Source organism: Haliotis cracherodii, unplaced genomic scaffold, assembly GCF_022045235.1.
Source record: "Haliotis cracherodii isolate W230 unplaced genomic scaffold, xgHalCrac1.p SCAF_3, whole genome shotgun sequence".
NCBI classification, from domain to species: domain Eukaryota; kingdom Metazoa; phylum Mollusca; class Gastropoda; order Lepetellida; family Haliotidae; genus Haliotis; species Haliotis cracherodii.
This window is the reverse complement of record NW_027266286.1, coordinates 22,297,509-22,319,296: the sequence shown is the minus strand read 5'-3', so window position 1 is coordinate 22,319,296 and position 21,788 is coordinate 22,297,509. Positions and strand designations below refer to the sequence as shown.

At 42.7% G+C, this 21,788-nt stretch overlaps 1 protein-coding gene across 1 annotated transcript in view; it reads left to right on the top strand.

The window, feature by feature from the left end:
• LOC139473932 (centrosomal protein of 162 kDa-like) overlaps positions 1 to 21,788 on the top strand; it is a 49,002-nt gene that overhangs the window by 5,741 nt on the left and 21,473 nt on the right. Inside the window, exons 4-19 of the mRNA XM_071256750.1 lie at positions 1,512 to 1,578; positions 3,559 to 3,601; positions 4,524 to 4,576; positions 5,313 to 5,398; positions 7,250 to 7,420; positions 8,853 to 8,889; positions 9,460 to 9,603; positions 10,833 to 11,015; positions 12,036 to 12,185; positions 13,082 to 13,179; positions 13,320 to 13,352; positions 16,987 to 17,053; positions 17,682 to 17,846; positions 18,341 to 18,468; positions 19,612 to 19,735; positions 20,490 to 20,602. Of these exons, the coding sequence (XP_071112851.1) occupies positions 1,512 to 1,578; positions 3,559 to 3,601; positions 4,524 to 4,576; positions 5,313 to 5,398; positions 7,250 to 7,420; positions 8,853 to 8,889; positions 9,460 to 9,603; positions 10,833 to 11,015; positions 12,036 to 12,185; positions 13,082 to 13,179; positions 13,320 to 13,352; positions 16,987 to 17,053; positions 17,682 to 17,846; positions 18,341 to 18,468; positions 19,612 to 19,735; positions 20,490 to 20,602 (1,662 nt within the window). The remainder of the gene's footprint in view (positions 1 to 1,511; positions 1,579 to 3,558; positions 3,602 to 4,523; positions 4,577 to 5,312; positions 5,399 to 7,249; positions 7,421 to 8,852; positions 8,890 to 9,459; positions 9,604 to 10,832; positions 11,016 to 12,035; positions 12,186 to 13,081; positions 13,180 to 13,319; positions 13,353 to 16,986; positions 17,054 to 17,681; positions 17,847 to 18,340; positions 18,469 to 19,611; positions 19,736 to 20,489; positions 20,603 to 21,788) is intronic.

Below are 21,788 nucleotides of genomic sequence, written 5' to 3'. Positions count from 1 at the left end.
TGTCTGGCGCTCGACATTAAGGGGCTAAAACAAGGACTGGTCGGCTCGGAGTCAGTATACTGTGTCTGAGTGGGGTATGCATGTTAAACTGCGGCATGGTATCTCAGTGGGCTAGCACTATAAATCGGCATCAGTCCGGACTAGTACAAGCAGCCTCACACAGACATACACGTGCATGCACGTCGCTATATAAGTGCAATAATCTTGGACGCGACGTTAAACCCAATTTCACCTCACCTCACCTCACCTCACCTCACCTCACCTCACCTCACCTCACCTCACCTCACCTCACGGTCTCCTGGCTCCATTGGGCGATTCTGCAGGCCTATACCTTCACTGGATTGCCTCCTACCATCCAATCCACACGAGACTCGAACTGTCACCTCCACCTCCATTTAGACTCGGGTTCCTGAACTGGATACCCTTTTGAAGGGGAAATAACTCATCTTACTTACTTACTATTGGAGATTTAACATGTGCTTTCCGTCATTATGCGTATTTCGCACACGGCTAACTCATCTGTAGACACTCCGGTCTTCAACACTGAAGACTTTGCAAGGCACGGCCGATTCAGCGCATCTCTGCCTTGAGCATGTGTTGTTGAATATTGGTTTAAAGAGCCTCATGGATATTATTTATCGTTACCTCTCCTCCGTTAGCATGAATCAACCTCACAGCGTGATTGACAGCTTTGACGAAGTGTAAACAGAGATGCCAAGCTGATCAGCCTTATGTCTGAGAGAGTTTTTGGTGTTTGTCTTGAACTAATGGACAGGAGACCCCTTCCGAATTGGTTAGAAGTTGTGGTTGTATACGTTCCCTTCTTTAAAACTATGTGGTTGTTTTTGAATTGATGTTCTATATGAAGACACACACACAGATGTTATACCCGATTTCAAGATGTTGTGTCCTGGTAATGTAAATGGGTTTTGGCACTTTTTATAGTGTTTTACCCACTCACAAGTTCATGTCTTTTTTCACACTTAACTATGTAACAATCTTAATGGTTGGAGCTTTGTTAAACACCAGCTTCCTAGTGTACATCTCAAGGCTGCAGTCCATTACAGGCTAGGGTTTCAGCGCCTCATTGTCCAACTGTGGGATAAAATGCATTGTGTGAGGTAGGATAAGTTTAAAAATTTGAAAATTTTACAATCAATTGTATATTTATATACTTACCCTATCTCACACGCTAAATGCCCACCCAACCATACCCACATCAGAATGCACTAGCCTGTCCACTCTAAGAAAGAATGATATTGCAGATTTTGTCAGGTGGTCAGTTTGACTTGGTTGATATGCACAGGGCTACAGTACGTGACCCATTTGTTTGGGTCGTGATCATGGTGATACTGGGATGTGTTCGGGTGTAATGTTTTTTAAAGCTGGAAACTTTGTTTAAGAGCGTTTCCACACCAAGATTGAAAGAAGAAAGAGAAATGCACAGTGTGAGATAGAATGAGTATATAAAAACAGTTTCATTGTTTGGTGATATAAGTGTTTTGCTTTAGGTGTCCCCGAAACGAGCCGGCCGAGGGCGGACAGAAGCTTCCATGAGCAAAGACAGCTTGGAAGACAGTAAGTGTGTAGTATGTTTAGAAAACACACGTTGCTCACACAATCATGATGTGGTAGACTCAGTTATACACACGGCACAGTATGGTGCATATTGCTAAAGCAGCGTAACAAATCGCTCACTCATGTGTCAGACTTGAGTTTGAACGTGCCAAAGATGAGGTCCTGATGACACTGTGATGTGCTGATATCCTCATCGTGTTCGTTGAAGAACCGGGGCGGTCAGGTAGCCTAGTGGTTAAAGCGTTCGCTCGTCACGCCGAAGACCCGGGTTCGATTCCCGACTTGGGTACAATGTGTGAAGCCCATTTCTGGTGTCCCCCGCCGTGATATTGCTGGAATATTGCTAAAAGCGGCGTAAAACCATACTCACTCGAAGAACCATGTCAAATCAAATGGACTTTCTCCTCTGTGTTCTTGCACATAGTTACTTCTTCAGAGTTAGCAAGCACGGTAAAGGAGCCCTTGTCTGAGCTAGTTTACATTACACGTAATTATCTCCAATCTCATTAAAATCAGATCTTAGTTCTTGCTATCGCTGAACAAAGATCTGAGGACATCCCATTACGGTTCACAACAGAACAAGCTTTCATCCAACCAATCAGAGCGTAAGTTACCAGATCCTGAAAGTGACAGACGGAATGTGTTTTCGGATCATGCAACCTCGAAATATTTAACAGAGGGTATTCCAAACGACATTTATGGGTTTTATTATTTTATCCATACAATCTAGGCCATCTGTAAGCCATTCCAGATTGTTCTTCTTATCAGTTTTAAAAATTTTAACCGAGAATACATCAAAATATGTTTCGAAGCGTAGTCGCCAGTTTGAAACTAATGTAATAAAGCTCGAGAAAGCTGCTTTCTGATTGGCTAATGTCCATTTCTGCCAGTCATTTCATTGATCGGTCAAAGTTTGCGAGAGGTCGTTCTGACGTGACCCGTAATGGGATGTCCTCAGATCTTTGTTTAGCTAGAACTAAGGTCTGATTTTAATGAGATTGAATTATCTCATGTTGATAGTTATATTTAACATGGAGAAATGTATTTCAATCTCTTTGTAAAAGGGGCGGCCGGGGAGCCTAATGGTTAAAGCATTCAGTCGTCACGCCGAAGACACGGGTTCGATTCCCGACATGGGTACAATGTGTGAAACCCATTTCTGGTGTCCCCCTCAGTGATATTGCTGGAATATTGTTAAAAGCGGCGTAAAACCATACTCACTCACTTACTTTCTAAAGTGTGAACAGAGAAGAGAGAAAGACCTAACAGATAGTAAACAGTGTTAAAAAACAGCACCTGCCCGTAGGCCCATGGCAGGTAGATCTTGGGATGGGCCCATAGTTTCAAATTTGTATTGGTCTTTTTGGCCTGTGGTAAATTTATGTCTTGATTTATTTGTCACAATAAGCTGCAGTTTTTTAAATTAGGGCTGGAAGAGTTTAGTCAGGGCCTGCAGTAGGGCTGGGACGGGTAACTCGGGTACTCGGGTCGGGTAGGACCTGAGTAGGATCCTGGTACCGACAGGACTACCCGGACCCGTGGTTAGTCACGTGATATATTGTTTGATGACAAAAACTCACCATAGCTCATTGGTTACACCACATGCGCTAATGTTCGCATTTCTTTCTGACGATGCACACATTCTTTTTGGCAGGTATATGTTTGAGTAAAGATAAAACTTCAGTCAACTTCAGTGTATTGATCCTTTGATACAAGAATCTAAATAGTTTTGGCCAGGGCAGCGATAAAACAATTCCCAATCAGACATTTTGTTCCCAAATCTTGAGACCTGCAGTGGGTACCGGGTAGGACCGGGTAGGACCGGGTAATAGGGGATCTGGTACCCGGGTAGTAAATTTGGACTCGTCCCAGCCCTAGCCTGCAGCTTCTAGAGTCTGTGTGCCTTGATGGCAGTCTGGCAATTTTTTTTATTTCAAACACTGATAGAAGAGATGCAGTATACTTGTAATCTTGTTCCAGTATCGGAGAAGTCGGAAGAGAATGACGCAGGAGAAGCTGCCAGGTGGGTGTGATCTCAACACGACATTTGGGTAGATGCTGTAGGACTCAGACGTTACAAAATAGTGAACTATAATTCAGTGATGTGGTCCAATGACATTTATTGATCACCAGTTAAAATATCAATAGTTGACATTGATACCATGTTAGACGGTTCGATGGTTTCCGTTATCTAATACCATCAAAATATTGATAATCAAAAGCTCTATTAAGTATTTTAAAAAACGTCAGCTTTTTTTCAAAATATTCCTTGTTTGAAATGACGTGACACAGTTATAACTTTGTATCAGACTGTTAAGTTCTCTCAGGCTCCATTAAATATTCCTTCATTAGCTTTTTTTTAAAATATTCCTTGTTTGAAATGACATAACATTCACAGTTATAACTTTCCATCAGACTGTTTCGGGTACCTCTTTTAACTCTCAAACAGCACCCCTTAGGCTTAAAAAAATATAAGAATTGGTTCTCAGGTAATGGCTTTTGAAAATATAGTGTGGGCGGGCGGTGTGTTTTTATTTTCTTAATTGTTCAAACTAGTATGTTACCAAATAAACAGTTGTGTAACCAAATACAATCAACCTACATAAATGTATTCCTTGATGAGTGAATTACTGGAATACAGTATTTGACTGCTGTTGGAATATTCCAGGATTTTTTAATATATTTTTTTTAAATGAAAATAAAAACGAAACGTGCAGTGAACTTTATGATGATGCAGGGGTGCCTGAGAACCAAGACTATTATATGTTTTAGCCTAACTATATACCGAATCTTGAAAGTAGTGCATGTATGCCCATGTTATTATGTGAAATAAAGCCATGAAACCTGTGTTTTAGAGTAGATGAATCATTTTTGGGTATAGATTTGCAGCAATTGCTTCAGTTAAATCGTGCGCTAGTCATCCCTAATACTGTGTTCTTTTGTAGGATTGTTGGCTTTGACTCCAGCTTGGACACGACACGAGACAGTTGCACAGCAGGTGAGACTTGTGTGGGTGACCTCTCATGGACAGGGGGACACGAGTGGCCCAGTCGTCTAAGGCGCCGCGATTCGCTGTGCAGAGTTGCGTCCCTTGGGCAGGCCAGAAACCTATGATTGTGGGTTTGAATCCCAGTTCGCCCCGATTATGTTTCTAGGTTTGTCGGCACCATACCCGTGCTCGTGGGTTTTACCGAAGTGGTAAACGTCTGAGACCTGCATCACTTCAGGCTTTCCTCCAACATTTAGCTGACACGCCGCAATATAACTGGAATACTGTTAAAAGTAGCGAGAACTTGTATCCGATTTTAATGAGATTGAGGTAATCTGGCATGTGATTAATCCTGTTTTGATTATTGTTTATTGTTAAACATGTTTATCTCTGCATCCGTTGAAATATGCAGCTACTCGCCGACTCGTCTCGCATCAAAACACTGGCTGTGTACTCGCGGGCAGATGACCACGGAGTACGCTGATCACTGTGTCAGATTAACGAGACTGATTAATGAGTGATTCCAGCAATTTGTTGCAAATTAGGTGTGACGGAGTCGGAGTGCGAGACTGTCGGATTAATGGGTCTAAATAGCACTGATTAAATCGGTTCCCATCATTAGTGTCGGATAAAGCCGATTGTCGGATAAACGAGTGTCGGATTAACGAGACTTGACTGTAGTTAGGAAAGCATTACTGTGTAGTCCTCCATGTGTCTGGTGATAATAACATGCATCTTCCTTCAGACATGTTAACTGACAGACAAGACAGCCCTGAAAAAGTTGGCATGGACACCCTTGATGAATTAGCCGATAAACAGAGGTTCTATAACGTGAGTAATCCCTGTTGGTGAGATGGTGGGTAATTCACAGCTTCTGGTCCGGGCTTTGCAGACAGGGAGTGGTGACCCATTACCCCTAATACACATGATAGTGCAGTTGACACAGGCATTGAGTCAGGTGAAAAAAGTATGCATCCCCACCTCCTACAGTGTCATGAGATCCTCCAGGGTCTGTTTTATATAGTGAAATATTTCCATGATTGAGATTGTAGATAAACAGAGGTTCTATAATGTGAGTTAGTAAATAAAATAGAGCTTTATGATGTGAGGGTTAGTAAATAATATGGAGGTTCTATAATGTGAGTTAGTAAATGAAATAGAGGTTCAGTAATGTGAATGAGTAAATAAAATACAGCTTTATAATGTGAGTTAGTAAATAAACTAGAGCTTTATAATTTGAGTTAGTAAATAAAATAGAGGTTCTATAATGTGAGTTAGTAAATGAAATAGAGGTTCAATAATGTGAGTTAGTAAATAAAATAGAGATTATATAATGTGAGTTAGTAAATAAAATAGAAGTTCTATAATGTGAGTTAGTAAATGAAATAGAGGTTCAATTATGTGAGTTAGAAAATAAAATAGAGATTCTATAATGTGAGTTAATAAATAAAATAGAGGTTTAATCATGTGTTAGTAAATAAAATAGAGGTTTTATGATTTGAGTTAGTAAATAAAATAGAGGTTTTATGATTTGAGTTAGTAAATAAAATAGAGGTTTTATGCTGTGAGTGAGTAAATAAAATAGTGGTTTTATTATGTGAGTAAATAAAATAGAGGTTTTATGATGTGTGTTAGTAAATAAATTAGAGGTTCTATAATGTGAGTGACTAAATGAAATAGAGGTTCAATAATGTGAGTTAGTAAAAAAATAGAGGTTCTATGATGTGAGTTAGTAAATGAAATAAAGGTTCTATAATGTGAGTTAGTAAATAAAATAGAGGTTTTATGATGTGAGTTAGTAATTAAAACAGAGGTTCTATAATGTGAGTTAGTAAATAAAATAGAGGTTTTATTATGTGAGTTAGTAAATAAAATAGAGGTTTTATTATGTGAGTTAGTAAATAAAATAGAGGTTTTATGATGTGAGTTAGTAAATGAAATAGTGGTTTTATTATGTGAGTAAATAAAATAGAGGTTTTATTATGTGAGTTGGTAATTAAAATAGAGGTTTTATGATTTGAGTTAGTAAATAAAATAGAGGTTTTATGATGTGAGTTAGTAAATATAATAGAGGTTTTATGATTTGAGTTAGTAAATAAAATAGTGGTTTTATTATGTGAGTAAATAAAATAGAGGTTTTATTATGTGTGTTAGTAAATAAATTAGGGGTTCTATAATGTGAGTTAGTAAATAAAATAGAGGTTCTATAATGTGAGTGACTAAATGAAATAGAGGTTCAATAATGTGAGTTAGTAAAAAAATAGAGGTTCTATGATGTGAGTTAGTAAATAAAATAGAGGTTTTATGATGTGAGTAAATAAAATAGAGGTTTTATACTGTGAGTTAGTAAAAAAAAATAGTGGTTCTATGATGTTAGTTAGTAAATAAAATAGAGGTTTTATGATGTGAGTAAATAAAATAGAGGTTTTATACAGTGAGTTAGTAAATAAAATAGTGGTTTTATGATGTGAGTTAGTAAATAAAATAGAGGTTTTATACTGTGAGTTATCTCCATTGTTGAGTTTTATGGACAACCAGAGGCTCCGTAGTGTGAGTTTTCGCTAACTGTGAGACATTTGATAAATATGTTCTATTAAAGTATTAGGCGAGTATCACAAGTTAACTTTCTTTACTATGAGATGTGAGAAGTTCCCAAGTTACAGCAGACATTGCTTGCTGCAGGAGGTGGAAGCTGAGGGCACAATAGACTACGGACAACTGAACCGGGAGCTGAGTCAGACTGCCACAACGCTGTCCCCCAAGTTAGCTGGTGTGGCGGTGGACCACTCCCAAAGTGCACCGATGCTGGATCACTCCAGGGTTTCCGGTAGTCATGGAGGTCCAACAGAGAGGGTAAGTCTCTTTCAGGGTCATGCTTGAGAGACATTGTCATGCTTGAGAGACATTGTCATGCTTGAGAGACATTGTCATGCTTGAGAGACATTGTCATGCTTGGGAGACATTGTCATGCTTGAGAGACATTGTCATGCCTGAGAGACATTGTCATGCTTGAGAGACATTGTCATGCCTGAGAGACATTGTCATGCTTGAGAGACATTATCATGTTTGAGAGACATTGTCATGCTTGAGAGACTTTGTCATGCTTGAGAGACTTTGTCATGCTTGAGAGACATTGTCATGCTTGAGAGACTTTGTCTTGCTTGAGAGACATTGTCATGCTTGAGAGACTTTGTCATGCTTGGGAGACATTGTCATGCTTGAGAGACTTTGTCATGCTTGTTAAGATAAATTGATAGCTTTTTGAGATAAGTTTCATGCTTGTCAAGGTAACTTGTCATTCTCGTTGAGATACACTGGCATCATTCAGGCAGTGACAAGAATGTTTGAGTCTCCAAGCCTAACTAGAGTTTAATGTAGTGTATGGACTATGAGCGTGATAAGGAGCTGAGCTTACGAGACCAAATATGTATTTACAAGACTCAGGCTTTGAACTAAGGGTCTATTATGATTATTGAGGAACATTTTCATGATTGTTGACATTAGTTTTCATGTGTTAAGACAATTTGTAATACATTGTCATGCAGCAATAGAAACTAACAGTTTTAGTCCACTAGTCCTTATAATGTCAACATATAGCTAAGCCCTTAAAAATGGCAAATTTTGCTAGTCCTAATGATACCTTAGCTATTGTACATAATTTAATTTTTAGTTTATTTAAGAACCACACCACACTCAGACAGTGGAAATCGGAATGTTTTCTCCGATATATTGATGTAGCATACTCCACATTGCGACCAGCTCAATGAACTATGTGTATTTTTATAAAAAACAAAACAACAAATGTCCGCAAGTACCCTGCGTGCTAAGGGTAACCCTAGGACACATCCGACGCATTACCACTAAGTCCCAGGGTCATTAGTGAGTGAGTGGGTATGGTTGTACGCCACTTTTAGCAATATTAAAGCAATATCACGGCGGGGCACACCAGAAATGGGCTTCACACATTGTACCCATGTTGGGAATCGAACCCGGGTCTTTGGCGTGACGAGCGAACGCTTTAACCACCAGGCTACCAGACCGCCCCCCCCCCCCCCCCAGTGTCATTAGCAACCAGTCCCCCAAATTGCCCAATCCTGTATATACTTCAATAACAAATATTTTACTTATATTCTTTGTTTTATCATTGTTATGTCATTGTTTACATGCATGGGCAGTCCTCATGATGCATTAACTATTGGGCAGTTTGGCAAGGACTACAGAACTAGTGCCAGTTTCTAACACTGCCTTGCCTCTGGAAATAAGGTTTGTTTTTTCCCCATTGTAGGACTCATCACAACAAAAGCCGAGTATGCTGTCCAAAGGTATGTTGCTGATGTTTTTTATTATTTAATCTGTAAATGTAAAGACATTTTAAAGTTAAATACTTTATAAATAATTGGTGATTTTTGTAAAAGCTAGTTGTCCTGGCATCACTCACTCACTCACTCACTCACTCACTCACTCACTCACTCAATGTTGATTGCTGATACTAATACTGATGCTGTAAGTCATAATACGGCAACAGATGTCACCAACCCACCAGCTATACATGATGTACATCACTCTATAGACCCATGAGGATCCGGGTTAGAATAGGTCTTTACCAACCCATGCTTGCCGTAAAAGGCAACTATGCTTGCAGTAAGAGGCGACTAACGGGATCTAGTGGTCAGGCTCGCTGACTTGGTTGATGCATGTCATCGATCCCAGTTGCGTAGATCGATGCTCATGTTGTCAATCACTGGATTTTCTGGTCCAGACTCGATTATTTACAGACCGCCGTCATATAGCTAGAATATTGCTGTGTGCGGCATAAAACAACAAACAAACAAACACCAACCCACCAGCTATACATGATGTACATCACTCTATGTACCCGGCTTCACCTACAGTCTCGCTGCTCGACTCCCTCGACTCCACCCTCAACACCACCACTTCCCCCAAGGCCAGCGCGCCATTCGATGGCAGCAGGGAGGGTAACCATGACAACCTGGGGCAAACATTTCCTGACACGCTGAAGACACGGACAGGCACAGGTAACTTCTGATACAAGTTCAATTCATTTATTTATTCAACGATCTGTGGTGATGTTGTCTGGACATGATGTAATGTATTTACAATCAACATGATCTATGGTGTTATGTGAAGTTTTTAGTGAGAAGGGTCATTATTTATTATGTTTACCGTGTTCGACGTAATAAGCGCCCAGGGCGCTCTCAAAATTAGAAATTGGGGGCTCTTATTAGAATATTATTTTGGTGAAAAACAACATAGTTGAAAGATAAATTTCATGGTTTATGCTGACAGCCTGAAATGTTTATATACGAAATACAGATATATTCATCCAGAATTTAATTGCCTATAATTAAGGGTGCATAAAACACGAGTGCGTATTATACGCGAATAAATAAGTCTTGTGTAGATTGATCAATCCGAAGGGGTGCTAATTGGGATTGTTCACTAGTCAATATATTAGCAAATATCGCTGTGGGCGCTTATTAGAGTGGGGCGCTTATTATGTCGAATACAGTATTTTCAGTAAGTTGTGGTAAAAGATGATGTTAAGTGGTGATCAGTGGTGACAGTGATGTGTGATGTGTGCTGTAATATTTAGTGTAAGTAGAGGAGTCACAGGGTACATTAAACAACAAATTTGTATGTAGCCAACAGGGCGTGGTCTTTTTAAAAGTTACTGGCGCTTCTCCAATCTAACTGGCCTACAACTAAATGGTGGAGGCAGACAATTGGCTGAACCCGTGGTCCTTTAGCCACCTAGCGGGGCTCTGAAAATGTAATAACTCCTCACCCCTGAAATGCCTTTTCCCACACCCTGAGATTAAATCTTGTATTCCATTTGCCTCATTTCAAAGTGATTTATGAGTGAGTGATTATGGTTTTACGCCGCTTTTAGCAATATTCCAGCAATATCACGGCGGGGGACACCAGAAATGGGCTTCACACATTGTATTGTGATTTATGAGCAAATAGAGATGTTGTACACAACATTGCAAAATGGCGTCCAGTTGTCATTCTATTAAGATGATCAACATATATCTCTCTTTGAGTTACCCCTTCACACGACCTCATCCCCCCCCTAAAAATTTTCTCATCAAAATTACATGATTTACAAGCATTGTCCAATTAAAAAAAAAACACATGGAGAAGGGGTGAAACTTTGACAATCATGCCCTTTGTAATTTTAACTGGCCACAGACCAACGGGTCAGCAGTTAAATCGACCCCTGATGCATCTGTTGTGTACCCAGGGATGATGGGCACCAACACCAGCAGAGAGATGGAGGCTCTACAGGAGGCGCTGAGAGAGGTAGGACTCTCTCCCACCATCAAACAGGACGACCCTCTCACCGGCGTCCTCGGACATGACTCCCACACTGGGAACCTGCCAGACCCGGCCACAGCAAAGCAGCAGCGAGAGAAGGAGAGATCAGGTACTGGATCGTGTTACAATGTAGGGCTATGTAGGGAGTATTTGAAATAAGAGTGAGTGAGTTGGGTTTAATGCCGCTTTTAACAGTATTCCAGTTATATCGCGGCGTGTCAGCTTATTGTGGGAGGAAACCCCGAAGTGATGCAGGTCTCAGACGTTTACCACTTCAGTGAAACCCATGAGCACGAGTATGGTGCTGATAAACCGGGAGCGAACCGGGATTCGAACCCACAATCATAGGTTTCTGGTGTGCCCAAGGGACGCAACTCTGCACAGCAATTCATGCCGCCACCCGTGCCCCCATTTGAAATATGAAAGTCAAGGGGTCCTTGTGATGATCCTAAGGTTAACTGTAAGACTTAAAAGTTGCCCAGATTAAACCTCTACTGGACATGAAAACACAGTTGTACCAGAGAGTTACTCTTTCGGGAAGGTTAGGTTCTGGGATGGGCCAGAGGGTAAATCTCTTCTTGTTCTTACCCTTTGTGGTCATCATCGATGAAACACATTTTGAGTGGTGTAGGGCTGGGACACGTCCAAATTTACTACCCGGTTACCCAACCCCCTAGTACAGTACCCGCTGTAGGTCTCAAGAGTTGGGTACAAAATGTCCAAATGGGAACTGTTTTATTCGAGCTCTGGCAAGAAGTATTTAGATTCCCATTTAAACAATCTGGTCATGCATACACCGAAGTTGAGTGAAGCTTCATCTAATTCAAACTTGTAAAAGTTAGAAGGAATGTGTGCATAGTCAGAAAGAAATGTGAACATTAGTGACTTGTAGTGTAACCATGGAGTTCTAGATAATTTTTGTCATTAGACAATATATCACGTGACTAACCACGGGTCCGGGTAGTCCTGTGAGTACATGGGTCCTATTAAGTACCTACCTGGCCCGAGTACCCGAGTTGCCCATCCCAGCCCTAACCTGTTGTTAGATGGCTACAGCACTACTGAATGTGTGCTAGGCCTAGGACTCCTGCATGGTTGGAAGAATCAGTTTTTTGATCAATGGTTGCAGACCGGACTGTGGATGATATATTCCGGGAGATGGGGGAGCTGGAGAAACGAGTGAAGGAGAAGGAGGACAGAGAAGATGATGTTCGACTCATGAGTGACTACCGTAGCGCCCACAGTCACAGCTCTGGGAGCCCGAACAGTCATGGGAAAGGTGAGACTTGGTAGATAGGATGGAGGGGAGGGGAGGGGAGCGGAGGGGAGGGGAGGGGATGTTCGACTCATGAGTGACTACCGCAGCGCCCACAGTCACAGCTCTGGGAGCCCGAACAGTCATGGGAAAGGTGAGACTTGGTAGATGGGATGGAGGGGAGGGGAGGGGAGGGGAGGGGATGTTCGACTCATGAGTGACTACCGCAGCGCCCACAGTCACAGCTCTGGGAGCCCGAACAGTCATGGGAAAGGTGAGACTTGGTAGATGGGATGGAGGGGAGGGGAGGGGAGCGGAGGGGAGGGGAGGGGATGTTCGACTCATGAGTGACTACCGCAGCGCCCACAGTCACAGCTCTGGGAGCCCGAACAGTCATGGGAAAGGTGAGACTTGGTAGATAGGATGGAGGGGAGGGGAGCGGAGGGGAGGGGAGGGGATGTTCGACTCATGAGTGCCTACCGCAGCGCCCACAGTCACAGTCCGGGAGCCTGAACAGACATGGGAAAGGTGAGACTTTGTAGATGGGATGGAGGGGAGGGGAGGGGAGGGGAGGGGAGGGGAGCGGAGGACAGAGAAGATGATGTTCGACTCATGAGTGACTACCGTAGCGCCCACAGTCACAGCTCTGGGAGCCCGAACAGTCATGGGAAAGGTGAGACTTGATAGATGGGATGGAGGGGAGGGGAGGGGAGGGGATGTTGAACTTGACAGTCACAGCTCTGTTCAGAGGTAAGGGCAGATTCACAAGATACGGATGGAGGGGAGGGGATGTCCAACTTGAGTGACTACCGTGGCGCCCCCAGCTGTGTGGAGTAATATGAGCTAGGTTTAAACTGACAAGTAACATTACTGTTGTAGTTTGTACCTGACTCACATCAGCATTAACCTTGTTCTCTCAGGTCTAGCACATCAGCAGCACATGGAGGAGGACCAACGAGGGGGCTTCGACCACTCCCACACGGACGACACAGAGGTGTACCAGCCCGTCATCGCCGTCGTAAGTTACTCTCTCTGTACAACAAGAATCTATCATGGTGAAACATGTATACAACTCTGTTGGTTCAAGATTATGTCTTTACAATATTTTGTTTGTCATATATGTATTTGTTTACTGTATAAACCCTGTGACTATTGAAGGGATCGAGAGGCCGCAGCATCCAGCGCCTGTATGCAAGTACTGCATGTGTCGCCAGGAGCTTCATGTCTGTGTGCAATGCACGGGTTTCACAACACTGTCTCCATCATGTCACGTGTGTGCTACACCAACAGGTGTGGGTTGGTTAACAGTATTCAAGTTCATGGAATGTGCAAGAGTAGCGAGTGTGTTTTTAACATTATTTTCAAGCTTGGAATGTGCAAGAGTAGCGAGCGTGTTTTTTAACATTATTTTCATGCTTGGAATGTGCAAGAGTAGAGAGTGTGTTTTTTAACATTATTTTCATTTGTGGAATGTGCAAGATCAGCAGGTGTGGGTTGTTTAACATTATTTTCATTTGTGGAAGGGCGGTCAGGTAGCCTAGTGGTTAAAGCGTTCGCTCGTCACGCCAAAGACCCGGGTTCGATTCCCGACATGGGTACAGTGTCTGAAGCCCATTTCTGGTGTCCCCCGCTGTGATATTGCTGGAATATTTCTAAAAGCAGCGTAAAACCATACTCACTCACTCACTCACTCATTTGTGGAATGTGCAAGAGTAGTGAGCGTGTCTTGTTTAACATTATTTTCGTTTGTGGAATGTGCAAGATTAGCATGCATGTCTTGTATAACATTATTTAAATTCTTAGATTGTGCAAGATTGGCAAGTGTGGTTAGTTTCATATTAATGTCTTCATGGAATGTGCAGGGTTAAGCAGGTGTTGGTTTTATGTTAATATTGTGATGTGTGGAGAGGTTGTTGTGGAGAACTGTGCAGTATATACCATCACAGAAACGCAAGTACTTAATAAAATAATGAAATCTGTTTTACTTTTGAACACCCCATTCTATACATGAAAACACAAAGAGTGAAATGTGATTACAAAAATGTATGCATTGCATTTGAATCTATCAGAGGGCGGACGGGTAGCCTAGTTGTTAAAGCGTTCACTTGTCACACCGAAAACCTGGGTTTGATTCCCGACATGGGTACAATGTGTGAAGCCCATTTCTGGTGTCCCCTGCTGCAATATTGCTTGAATATTGCTAAAAGCGTCATAAAAGCGCATTACTCACCGAAATTATCAGGTGAAATCAATGCAATGAGGAATTATTTAGCTTCAGTATGAATTTGGCTTTGCAAGCTGCTTCAATAAACACATTCCTACCTCCTGAATGTCTTCACTGCAGATCCATTTCATAATATTTGAAGGGTGTTTGATAGTAAAACATAGCATTTAATTATTTTATTTTAATCCAAATTTTGCATGTTTGCATTCCCGTGATAACACGAACACCAACTGTGTAAGCCACTGAATATATACCATACCATAAGTGTCCCTGTCTTCTAGAATACCAGTAGACCAGTAGACATCATATTATAGACACTAGAACTGTCATTCAAATGTTATCCAAAACTTGGGATTCAAGGATGTAATTTTAATCAAACAGTCAAACAGGTTTAATCAAACCTGCTAGATAATCAACAACTACAGACAGACTGGGAACACTGAACATGTACATGAGACGGTGCATGCCATCTAGAGTACAATGTAGGTCATATCGTGTATACTATCCAGTAATCCAGTATTAGAAAATGTCAAACAAGCTGAGAGGACAGGAATTTCATGATTCAGAGTTTCTGACAGGTTATTCTGTATGTTGCTCATTGTCATTATGAGTGAAAATGATTAAAAACATATCAAATGTCAACTTTATTTCACTGAAGTCTATCTTTGTTTTATATAATGTTATCAATTTGCAAACGCGACCTCATTTTGCTTCAGCTGAAGAATCAGAATGTGTACAAATGTGTTACGATACTCATTCTTTCAATATGTTTCAAGTAGTCTTTATATGTCATGCAGTATGTTACATGTAGGCTATATATTATACCCGATATGTAAGCTGTAGACTATAATATCCAGTATATAGCATGTTTGCCAGATAGAATAGATGGTGTATTCCAATATATAACCTGTAGAACAAATACATGTAGTATATGCGATCCTCTGTGTTACCTTTTCACTAGTCCAGACTCGATTATTTGCAGACTGCAACAATATAGCCATAATATGGCTGAGTGCAGCATTGAACAAGAAACAAACAGCATTGTTATGCAGGGATAATTCTAGGGGGGACCTCGTGCTTTTAACCCGTAAATTCTTAAAAAGGCCAAATACAATGGGGCATTTTGACATTGTGCTGTATGGGCAAGTGTGGGTGTACCTCTGGAATATTTGAAATTTTCACATAATGGGACCATGTCTGAAAATTCCTGGAGTGAACCCTGTGTATGCCATCCAATATGTTATCGACCAGGGTTCTGTTCCACTGAACGACCTTGGCACATTGACTCTTGTAAGTCTATAAGATCGTCTTAGTCCTAAGATCACTAAAGTTTGTGGAACTGGGAGAAGATCCACCGTTTATGCCACATCGGCCTGACCTTGAACTCTCCCATGTATGATAACACATATGGTTTGCTGTGTATTGTTTGCTAATGTCAACAGTTGCTGTCTAACCCAACTAATGGGTGTCACTGGTGATTGTTGTATACCTAATCATGCAGAGCTCCAGATAAGCTGCGTATCTGCAGAAATACGCAGCAAAATGACATTACAGATACGCTACAAAAATAAAACTTGTGCGAATCATCAAAATTTTGTGAAGTAACCCTGCGTATTTGTTTAGCAAATCCGCAAATCATTTTGAAATTATAAACAGGCATTCCGTCAACCTTGCCAAACTCCACGATGACAGTAACATCATGATCATTGGTCATCACACTTTCTTGTGAAAGTATCGTGGTATTTTGGAGTCCTATAAAGCTCTCGAACCCACACGACACCAGTTTGCAGGGACTAGATGAATAGTGTTTTTAAATATTTAACTTAAATACCCACATGTGTAAAAACTAGTGGGTAACAGAAATTTGAATACCCAGATAGAATTACTGATACCCAATGATTTTTAAATGCATGGGTAAAATACCCACAACACCAAAAGCTTATCTGGAGCTCTGTCATGTGTTATGCAATAACTGACACGTCATTATGATCCAAGTCACCTCACACCTTGAGGCAAGTAGCTGTTGCCCCTGACTACAAACCTCAAGGCTGTTGTTGAGTGTGGTAAATTAGGAATGAGAATATGATATACCACGGGGTTAAACACGGCCACTTGTCAGTTAGGACAGCCACCGTGGTCTAGTGGTAGAGAGTCCACCCGGAGAGCGGAAGGTCTGGGGTTTGTTCCATGGCCGCGTCATACCAAAAGACGTTATGGGATGGTACTTGTTGTTACCCTGTCTGGCGCTCGGCATTAAGGGGCTAAAACAAGGACTGGTCGGCTCGGAGTCAGTATACTGTGTCTGAGTGGGGTATTCATGTTAAACTGCGGCATGGTATCTCAGTGAGCTAGCACTATAAATCGGACTAGTACAAGCAGCCACACACACACACACACGTACATGCACGTCGCTATATAAGTGCAATAATCTTGGACGCGACGTTAAACTCCATTTCACCTCACCTCCCCTAGACTAGTCATAAAAAAGACTAACTTCTAAGGCTGGATAACATATGATGACTACTCTCACGTTCACACATACATCAGCTACACTACCTTGTCTACATGTCAGTATAACATACACACCATGTCTGTTGGCAGTCTGTGAAGGAAAAGACAGATGGCGCCAGTGGTACCTTCACCAATGCCAGGACAGATGAGGTTAAAGGTGAGTCAGGTTACCATGGTTACTGTATTTTATAACCTTTCGTCATCTGATGAATCGTGGAATCAGGAAGGTGGTCTTTTGTCAATATGTTAGGTCAGTGAGATCAATCAGGTTCTCACTGATCTCTGTTAGGATCTTAATGACATGACCTGCGTTCTTGATTTTGTTTTCACACAAAATTTAGTGTAACTGAAAACAAAGCAGATGAACAAAAAAGTTGGTGAGGGACTGAAAGACGTGTATTAATAAATATATATGTTGGTGCTGCCCTAAATATGAGAATATATTCAACGTGTACCCACAGTCTCATGATTTACAGACCCGTGAAGATCCGGGGTAGAATAGGTCTTCAGCAACCCATGCTTGCCATAAAAGGCGACTATGCTTGTTGTAAAAGGTGACTAACGGGATCAGGTGGTCAGGCTCGCTGACTTGGTTGATACATGTCATCAATCCCAATTGCGTGGATCGATGCTCATGATGTCGATCACTGGATTGTCTGGTCCAGACTCGATTATTTTACAGACCACCTTCATATAGCTGGAATATTGCTGAGTGTGGCGTTAAACAACAAACAAACAAACAAAACAAACAAACTCATGACTTACAACTTTCGTGTTTGTTTCAGGTAAGAAGTCCCGATCCAGATTTTCCCACATCCAGAGTTCGGGGTATGGGAAGCGCTCCGTTAGTCGTTCACCTTCACGTTCACCATCAAGGTCACCTGGCAAATCAACACGACCTGGCAACCGGACCTGGTCCCCGGCAGACGTGAGCAGACACAAAGTTACAGGTACTAGTAGTGTGTCAGTGCGAGCATAACGGTGGCGCATCCTACCATGCAAGGTCTTCAAACCCAATAGGTTTGACTTTCTTAAAGAAAATTGAGAAGTCTTCTGAGTCTTCGTACTAACTTCCTTACATGCAAGGTTATTCAACCACAAGACCAAGTTTACACCAAGTAAGGGAGGGTCCAATCCTGCATGGGTGAAAGCCTTCAGCGGATCCGTGAAATTTCCGCGAATTTAGTAACCACAAATTTGACAAAATCTGATGGCTTCCCCAAAAATATCCCCAAATTATGGACCACACTCCACTCCAAAGAAGTTTCAGCTGAAAAGGATAATATCCATTCTCTTCCCTGGATATGGTGTTTGTTCCTACTACATGGACAGAAACATTACCATCAGATATTCTACTCCGATACGTAGGCAGGCTCTGTGACTTAGCTCATTGCAAAGGAAACAAGCTGTGCTGAGTTTGGACTGTGTTTTTCTGCACTTCCAGGTACCCAGTCTCCAAGGACCGCCCACCACAATCTTCAAGGGAAAGTGCCTGAGACACGTCTGTTGCAGTCTGTGGAGTCGTTTGCAAGTTACATCCGAGACCATTTTACAGGGAAGGGAGTCCCAGAAGTAGGTTTGAGTCAAGATTGAAATTCGGAAGCGAGGGCTCCATTCGTGTTGTAATGGGAAGCTAGGGGTCCACTCGTGTTGTAATGGGAAGCTAGGGCTCCACTCGAGTTGTAATGGGAAGCTAAGGCTCCACTCGTGTTGTAATGGAAAGCTAGGGCTCCACTCGTGTAATGGGAAGCTAAGGCTCCACTCGTGTTGTAAAAGGAAGCTAGGGCTCCACTCTTGTTGTAATGGGAAGCTAGGGCTCCACTCGTGTTGTAATGGGAAGCTAGGGCTCCACTCGTGTTGTAATGGGTAGCTAGGGCTCCACTCGTGTTGTAATGGGAAGCTAGGGCTCCACTCGTGTTGTAATGGGAAGCTAGGGCTCCACTCGTGTTGTAATGGGAAGCTAGGGCTCCACTCGTGTTGTAATTGGAAGCTAGGGCTTCATTCGTGTTGTAATGGGAAGCTAGGGCTCCACTCATGTTGTAATGGGAAGCTAGGGGTCTACTCATGTTGTAATTGGAAGCTAGGGCTCCACTCATGTTTTAATGGGAAGCTAGGGCTCCACTCGTGTTGTAATGGGAAGCTAGGGCTCCACTGGAGTTGTAATGGGAAGCTAGGGCTCCACTCGTGTAATGGGAAGCTAGGGCTCCACTGGAGTTGTAATGGGAAGCTAGGGCTCCACTCGTGTTGTAATGGGAAGCTAGGGCTCCACTCGTGTAATGGGAAGCTAGGGCTCCACTGGAGTTGTAATGGGAAGCTAGGGCTCCACTCGTGTTGTAATGGGAAGCTAAGGCTCCACTCGTGTTGTAATGGGAAGTTAGGGGTCCACTCGTGTTGTAATGGGAAGCTAGGGGTCCACTCGTGTTGTAATGGGAAGTTAGGGGTCCACTCGTGTTGTATTGGGTAGCTAGGGGTCCATGCATTTCGTAACAGGAAGCTACGCCTCCATCTATGTTGTATAAGGAAGCTATGTGTATGTTGTATTGGAATTTTGTATATTGTGTATTGCTGGCACAGTAGTTGCTGAAAGTGCATTGGTTATGATTATCAAATGTGACCTGATTGGCACTGGACAGTCGTGTCAGCCACTCCCTTGCTACAGTCTTTAAGCACATGTGCACACATCAACATACACACAACCCCATTCTCCCTTGTCAGGTGAAGTACTCGTCAGAGGAGCCTTCAGTTTCGGCCAGTCAGCGGATGGAGAAGACATCGAGTGTGGAGCGAGAGCTGCAGCAGGAGCTGGGTGAAGAGAGGAAGAGACTGGCTAGTCTGCAGGGTAAGTCCAACTTCCCTGTGTGGCCATGTGAACACATATAACTACCTGTGTTATCCAGGTTAGATATTTGTCCAAAGTACCTTGGTGAAGTATGTATCCCCTGTTGATCTCTATGTAGCCATGTTATCCATGTGAAATATCCCTCCTTTATATTTAGGCGCATTTCCCGGTGTTATTCAGGCGATAATTCCCTTTGTGTTATCCAGGTGATATTCCCTCCATGTTATCCAGGTCAGGTGATATTTCCCTCCATGTTATCCAGGTGATATTTCCCTCCATGTTATCCAGGTGATATTTCCCTCCATGTTATCCAGGTGATATTTCCCTCTATGTTATCTGTGATAATTCCCTCCATGTTATCCAGGTGATATTTCCCTCCATGTTATCCAGGTAATATACCCCTCTATGTTATCCAGGTGATATTTCCCTCCATGTTATCCAGGTGATATTTCCCTCCATGTTATCCAGGTGATATTTCCCTCCATGTTATCCAGGTGATATTTCCCTCCATGTTATCCAGGTGATATACCCCTCCATGTTATCCAGGTGATATTTCCCTCCATGTTATCCAGGTGATATTTCCCTCCATGTTATCCAGGTGATATTTCCCTCCTTGTTATCCAGGTGATATTTCCCTCCATGTTATCCAGGTGATAATTCCCTGTGTGTTATCCAGGTGATAATTCCCTGTGTGTTATCCAGGTGATAATTCCCTCCTTGTTATCCAGGTGATAATTCCATGTGTGTTATCCAGGTGAGATGCGGACCCTCCAGCAGCAGCATAAGGAGGAGATGGACCAGGTCAAGGTGGAACATGAGCAGGAGATGTTCAAACTGAAGCAGGAAAACTTTGTCCTGGCTGCCAAGGTACGATAACCTTTCAGAACATGATTCAACCTTCATTTAACCCAGCTCAGCATCGACATCCCCTAGTTCAGCATTGACGTCCCCTAGTTCAGCATCTACACCCCCTAGTTCAGCATCTACGCCCCCTAGTTCAGCATCGACATCCCCTAGTTCAGCATCGACATCCCCTAGTTCAGCATCGACGTCCCCTAGTTCAGCATCAACGTCCCCTAGTTCAGCATCGACATCCCCTAGTTCAGCATCGACATCCCCTAGTTCAGCATCAACAATCCCTAGTTCAGCATCGACGTTCCCAAGTTCAGCATCGACATGCCCTAGTTCAGCATCGACCTGCCCTAGTTCAGCATCGACATCCCCTAGTTCAGCATTGACATTCCCTAGTTCAGCATCGACATCCCTTAGTTCAGCATCGACATCCTCTAGTTCAGCATCGACGTCCCCTAGTTCATCATCGACATCCCCTGTTCAGCATCGACATCCCCTAGTTCAGCATTGACATCACTTAGTTCAGCATCAACATCCCTTAGTTCAGCATTGACATCCCCTAGTTCAGCATCAACGTCCCCTAGTTCAGCATCGACATCCCCTAATTCCGCATCGACATCCCCTAGTTCAGCATACCCTAGTTCACCATCGACACCCCTTAGTTCAGCATCGACATCCCCTAGTTCATCATAGACATGCCCTAGTTCAGCATCGACACCCCTTAGTTCAGCATCGACGTCCCCTAGTTCAGCATCGACATTCCCTAGTTCAGCATCGACGTCCCCTAGTTCAGCATCGACATCCCCTAGTTCAGCATCGACATCCCCTAGTTCAGCATCGACATCCCCTAGTTCAGCATCAACAATCCCTGGTTCAGCATCGACGTTCCCAAGTTCAGCATCGACATGCCCTAGTTCAGCATCGACATCCCCTAGTTCAGCATTGACATTCCCTAGTTCAGCATCGACATCCCTTAGTTCAGCATCGACATCCTCTAGTTCAGCATCGACGTCCCCTAGTTCAGCATCGACATCCCCAGTTCAGCATCGACATCCCCAGTTCAGCATCGACATCCTCTAGTTCAGCATCGACATCCCTTAGTTCAGCATCGACATCCTCTAGTTCAGCATCAACATCCCCTAGTTCAGCATCGACGTCCCCTAGTTCAGCATCGACATCCCTTAGTTCAGCATCGACATCC